This window comes from Desmodus rotundus, chromosome 1 (genome assembly GCF_022682495.2).
Source record: "Desmodus rotundus isolate HL8 chromosome 1, HLdesRot8A.1, whole genome shotgun sequence".
Taxonomy (NCBI): domain Eukaryota; kingdom Metazoa; phylum Chordata; class Mammalia; order Chiroptera; family Phyllostomidae; genus Desmodus; species Desmodus rotundus.
In genome coordinates, this window is record NC_071387.1 from 98,911,248 (window position 1) to 98,917,512 (window position 6,265).

General features: G+C 52.3%; 1 protein-coding gene across 1 annotated transcript; it reads right to left on the minus strand.

The window, feature by feature from the left end:
- Nucleotides 1–1,518: 1,518 nt before the first annotated feature.
- Nucleotides 1,519–2,379, minus strand: UQCC4 (ubiquinol-cytochrome c reductase complex assembly factor 4). The gene is made up of 2 exons (XM_024553418.4): nt 2,241–2,379; nt 1,519–2,165 (listed from the first exon to the last, which is right to left on the minus strand). Exons 1-2 carry the CDS (start codon nt 2,270–2,272, stop codon nt 1,796–1,798), a joined length of 402 nt encoding a protein of 133 aa, XP_024409186.2. The 5' UTR covers nt 2,273–2,379; the 3' UTR covers nt 1,519–1,795.
- Between the last annotated feature and the right edge of the window lie 3,886 nt (nt 2,380–6,265).

Here is a 6,265-nt window from a genome sequence, read left to right on the forward strand (position 1 = left end):
CTGCCTCCCAAATCCTTACTGGGTGCTTACCTGAGGCAGTGAATGTCCCCAGCACCCTGAGAAACATAAAATCTACAGCCCAGTTGGGGAAATAAGACAAGCATACTACAAAAGTAGTTAAGTAATAACAGGATTTCAACTGCAGTTCACCTGTCTACCTATTCTGCTGCTACCCCTTTGCAAAGTCCAAGTATTGGGAGGGTCTGCCCACACTTGCCAGTGGGCCTTCGGTCCTCCTTTCGGTTCACGACAAAACCTAGGAAAAGTCCTCGTTAATAGCCACCCTGGAGGCACTCAGGATCTGTTGCATATGGTGTGATGTGTCCTCTCTTCCTTCTGCCTGTTATCATGTGTAGCTGTGCCAGGTCAATCACATTGCTTTTCTTGTGAGTTACTTTTAATTAAAATAAAATTTTTCTCATTAATTGACTTTTTTTCTCATGCAGGAGCAAGTGAGGGCAAAGAAAGGGTTCAGGTTTGCATGCCTGTTGCTCAAGGAAGAGTTCAGCCCTGCCTCGTGCGGCTCAGTGGATTGAGTGCCGGCCTGCGAACCAAAGGGTCGCCAGTTCAATGATCAGTCAGGGCACATGCCTGCTTTGTGGGCCGGGTCCCCAGTAGGGGGCACATGAGAGGCAACTACACATTTGTGTTTCTCTCCCTCTCTTTTTCCTCCCCCCCCCCTCTAAAAATAACAAATCTTTAAAAAAATAAATAAGAGAGAGAGTTCACACCACCAGGTCAAAGGGACTGACAATGGGACTTGAGCTATGATTGGGTCAGTGTTTCCAAACCTTGGACTCTCCATCTTTAAAAAATGCACATACCTGTATCAGTCCCACTTCCCTGACAAGCATAATCTACCGAGGCGTGCCAGGGACGCAGAGCACTTCAGCAGAGGCCTTGTGAGAAGCCAGTGCACTGCCACAGAGCCAGTGGCCTTTAGACACCCTAGTGAGAAAGCCTCCCATTACCTTCAGCATCATACACACGCCAAGGAGAAACCTTTCACTAGAACTTTACGTAAATAAAATCTTGCTTTTATGCACCATGTATTTCAGAATTATGCAAGATTCCTAAGAACTACTTGAAAAACATATTTGGTCACCCGAAACACTGTCTATAATTTGTCAAAAGAAATATGTATCAGTTCTATTCAGAAAATTGTTGCCTTGCTAAACAAAAATTTGCAGAGATCTAAGTTCCATCATTCTGGTATCGTTTGATAATGTATTTCACAATTTACATTTACTTAGGTTTTTTCCCCTCAGTTCCTATTCTGGGGGTGGGGGTGAGGTAAAAAAAAAACAAAGGAACTGAAAAAGAACTAGAGATGTGGAAAAAAGGGGTATTAGCTTAATTCTGTATTAGCAAATTAAAATTCATACACACAACAGTACATTATGAAATAGTTTAACTCTTCTGCCAGTTATTCTGTCTCAGAAAGGAAATGACCTGCACACTGGTTTACAAGTGTGGCAAGAATTGCTTTGGAAACATCATATTGAGCAAAATCACAAATACAACAGCACACGCTGCAACCAAAACCTTTTTTATGGTTCAAAAAGTATTTGAACATAATCGCTGAACATTAAGTATCAAGCAAGGAACCAGTTCCGATCTGCGGACATTTTGCTCTCTCCTTCCCGCGGGTCGGCGTGGCCAGATGCGCCATCCAAACAAATCCTTCAGTCTGGGGACGCACATAACCACGACAGAAACGGTCAAACGCGACGTCAAAGCCAAAGAGCAGCTGCCTAGTCCTTCGCTGCCCCCACCCCCCACCAGGGCGCCACTTTTAAGTTCTCGCTTCGTGGGTAGCCGGAATTCCACGTTCCTCAGCACGATCGCTGGGCTCCGGCACCTCTTCTTCCAATACCTGTCTCAACCAGAGGTCTGTGTCGGTCTCCTGTCTAAAGAAGCACCAAATGACCAGAGCCAGGAGGGACAGGCTTAAGGGAAGCACCCTGAACCAGGGCCGCTGCTGCTCCCCTCCCAGGGAATGCTCCACAGTCCAACGGCTTGGGTGGGCTTTGCTGGAGGAGAACGGAATAGGGCGGTTAGGGTCGTCCTCTTCCTCGCCCTCGGGCTGGGCCCGAGCCCGGGAACCAGGCGGAGACTGCAGATTTTGGGAAGCCCAGCATACGAGCCTCAGGTCCCGGACAGCCCTGGAAGAAAGAGAGCAGTGAGCGCGGCACACGCTGAGCCCGCCCTCGGCCCCGCCGAGACCGCGCGGAGCTCACCCAGCCGCCCGCACACTCAGGACGCGATTCATCGCGACCTCGGCTCTGGTCTTAGCTCTGCGGCGCGCCGGTGTTGCGTCACTTCCGTCGCGCGAACCGGAAACCAGCCGCTGTTCCGGGTCTCAGCTCACGACTACAGAACGTGGGACTACTCGCGCAACGGAACTAACGTATATCCTTTTGGCGGCTTCTTTCGACGCAAGCCCGGCCTGGGCAAGCCGCGACGGCATGCCGGGAAATGTAGTTCTCCAGTGGTCCGAGGAGGAACTACCCTGCGGGTTCCTGGGCTGCGGCTCCGAAATTGAGGCCAGCCGGCAAACAGGTTGCAGTCATCGTCTATCAACGAGCTGGACTCCGAGCGGGTTCTCCAGAGGACCGGCCTCGCCCCAGATCGGCGCCCTGAGCCTGCCCACCTTGCGCCGTGCTGGCGCAATACCGGCACAGTTCTGGACGCCTCCTCCCCGCAGTCTCTCAACGGCTCGGTTAGCCATCCTCATGAGACTAAGACAAGGAAGTCACCTTGTTAACTCGATTAGTGTTCCCACTAGGACCGAGTTCCGTGAGCACAGAGCCTGCCACCGGCTCTCCCTGGCACGGAGCGCCCCTGCGCCCTTGGGATCCGCGCCCTGGTGCTTTCCGTTGCTCTGTGCTGCATCTATACTATACCCAAGGCTGCTCAGGTCCCACCGCTCTGCAAGACAGGCATTGCCACGCAGTGCTCGCCCCGCCGCCTGACCGTGATCCCTCATCCCACGCAGCAGGGCACACCTAGGGATCTTGGGGGAAGCCAACTTGCACTTGGATTCGGATCCATCTCTTGCCCAACGGAACCATGTGTACACGTCCTAACATTCGCCCTCTTTGTGGATGAGGCTGCAGTGAGCTCCCTCCACCTTCCTGAGTCAGGCTGGGAGAGTGTCCTGGAGCATGCTGCTCTACCTGGTTCCCCAGTTGGCTTCATAGGGGAGCTGCTAGAGCCTTCTGCCCTCAAGGGAAACTGGCCCTGGCTCTACTGAGCTATCCTGTCTGAAAACCACATAGGAACGCCCAGGCATCATCACAGACTCAGTGTGTGTGTGTGTGTTGGGGGGTGGGGTGACTTAGTGACAAAATAAGACCACGAGGCCACCTTGTGAACTAATGTGCTAGCTAGCTCAGCATCTTTGCCTCTGGAGCGCATCTCTCCCACATCTTCCTGGGAGGAAAAGCACCAGACTCCACAACTAGTTTTGTACCCCCAGGAACTCTCCAGGCGTTAGAGCAATGGTGGTGGGCTAGAAATGTTCTTGTTACAGAGCAGGGCAGGGGGTGGTTCACGATAAATTATTACAGAAAGGATTCCCCCTTTCTGTCTCTGGAGGTCCCTTCCCCCACGCCCACCTGCTAGGTTCGAAATGCCGGCCGCCAGAGGAAAGACCTCTCTCAATGCCAGAGACTGGTGAAAAGGAAAGGAATTGTTTATTTAAGTTACACAGACTTAGAGTAATGGCTTAATGTCTTCAATAAGATACTAAAGTCCTTTAGAATACCCACAGATGCACAGTCCTTCCCTCTCCCTCTGCCCAGTCCGGGGTACCGTGTCTCAGGAAAAGAAGTAGAAGTCTGTGATTCAGGCTCCCGGCACCATCAGCTGTGTGGCTGCCGCAATCTCCAGCCAATCCAAAGACATGAGGCACCTTCTCATGGCCCACCAGCAAGAGTCCTTTCTCCCCTTTTCTTCTTGGCAAAGTCTCTCCTGCTGCCTAAGCCACGTGGCAAAAAGAAGCACTCCAAAACCACACGGTCCTCTCTACTCTCCTTCAGAACCGTGTGGTCCTTTTCCCCATTTCAGAACCGCGTGGTCCTTTTCCTTTCCCCTCAGAATCTCGTGGTTCTCCTATTCACTCCAGAACCGTGTGGCCCCCTATTTTCTTCGGAGCCGCGTGGTCTACTCTTTTCTCCCCCAAAACCTTGTGGTCCTCCCCCTTCTATGGCTGCCGCGCCTGTTTAAATCCCAGCACCCATCTTCCTTTGCAGCCCCATTTCCGACTCCTCCTACAGTCAGCTACACCTGCCAGCATCCCCGTATTCTTCCAGCTTTACTGGGCTGCCAGAGTAAGTCTGGGCAGGTGTGGCCCCATGGTGTGGAGCCAATCATCTCCATGCTCTCACGCAGGCCCTGTAACCAGGGGGAGTTGCTTCCCAGTCCCATCATGGGTGGAAGTCACTCCCATCTCCCTGGCTCAAAGCAGGGCCACAGCTATTTAACATATCTATGAAACCAGTTAAAGGTTATAGACATGTTAAATGACTGTGCCAGGGGTTAGCTGCAAAGCTCTTGCTACCCATAACAGCTATGAATGGCCCTGTTCCATGGGTCCTATCCCCCTGGCTCAGGCCTGTGGGGGTGAGGACATCCTACAAACATTTTTCTAATATTTCCTGGACACCCCGAGTCCTGGACCCCATTACAAATCCCTTCTTGGGGCCCTCCTCTTGGCTGCGCCCTGCTTCATTCTGAACTCAGCAACATCTGGGAGTCCTCCACACCCCAGGAAGCCCAGCTCCAGGTGCTTGGTGGCGGCTCAGCTCCCAGCCCAGAAGTTCAAAGTTGCTAGGTCAACAGAGGCATCTCTGTGCCTAGATCCTCCTCATTGTGCCTTGCCCCACCATTTCCACCACAGAACCGCACCCAGAATCACTGCCAAACCAAGTGGCCCACAGGGAACCCCAGGAGCACCCACTGTGGGAGGGAGGAGTGGGCATGAAGTGGTAGGATGGGCCAGAATCGTTTAGGAGGGCTTTATAGAGGAGGTGGAGATCAAAGAGCCCTAAGGTTAGGGGTGGAGCTGCTGATTGGGCAGATGCAGTCGTCTGGTTGGGATGCTTCAGGGCACAAGCTGCTTTGGGACAGCAGAGTAGGAGCAGAGCTGGGAGGCTCTGGCAGGGGCTCAGGCTTAAGCTGGATGACTGCATCAGATGGGCAACAGGAAGAAGACACCTTGGGTGGGCGACTTAAGCCTCAAGCTTCTGCTTCCTTAGCTGTAAAATGTTGCACCTACTTGGCAGGCTGCTGCTAGGACGGTTCTGTGCCTGGGACACCACTGGTGATCCCAGCACAGCTGTTATGATTGAAAACTGGATGCATGGAAATGTCCTTCTATCCTGAGGCAGTGGAGGTCACTCTCACTGTCAGCAGGTTGCTGGGGCACTCTGAGGCCAGGGTCTGGGAGAAGCAGCGCATGACCACAACAAAGAATGTTGCAAACCCAGATGTTCAATTGATCCCTCTGTCCCCAGCTCCTGCTGCCATTTGGTTTCTGTTGTAGGTGAAGGCCTGATGCAAAGAACATAGATTTGTAGCCCTGACTGGTGTGGCTTAGTTGGTTGGAGCATTGTCGCATAACCAAAAGGTTGCAGGTTCAATTCCCAGTCCAGGTGCTTGCGATTCCTGGTCTGGGCACATAGGGGAGGCAACTAATTGATGCTTCTCTCTCCCTTCCTCTGTCTCTAAAAGCAATGAAAAAAGTGTCCTCAGGTGAGGGTTAAAAAGCAAAAAAGACATAGATTTGTAGAGGCTGAACAGGATGGCAGCCCCTAGTCTCCAGGAGCCACCCTGTGCTCACAGCCAGGGCTTCCATTGGATGGAAACTGTCAGAGGACATCAGTGTTGAACCAGGCCACCCCGTGACTGTGACAGCTCCAGATGAAACACAACCCCTCTAGTCACATCTGAACACAGACGAACACGGACACAGCCCAAACCTCAAAAAAGACCAAACGCACCTGTCCTGGCTAGAGAAGGGATGGCCTTCCTTCCAGCCATGTGGGAGCCTTGCCTCTTCAGCCCTCTTTCTGACGTTTTAAGATGCTGCAGTGGGCTGAATAGTGCCCCCCCTACCCCCACCAGATTCACATCCACCCAGAACCTCAGTGCGTGACCTTGTTTGGATACAGGGTCTTTGCAGATGTCATTTGTTAAAATGAGGCCATACTGGATAGGGTGGGCCCTGAACCAAATGACTGGCGTTCTTTTAAGAAGAGGA

Bases quoted from the DNA above. Each gene is read 5' to 3' on its own strand.
- UQCC4 (XM_024553418.4), bottom strand. From the start codon at position 2,272: ATGAATCGCGTCCTGAGTGTGCGGGCGGCTGG. The intron at 2,166-2,240 runs GTGAGCTCCGCG...TCTTTCTTCCAG, and splicing joins CTGAGTGTGCGGGCGGCTGG to GGCTGTCCGGGACCTGAGGC.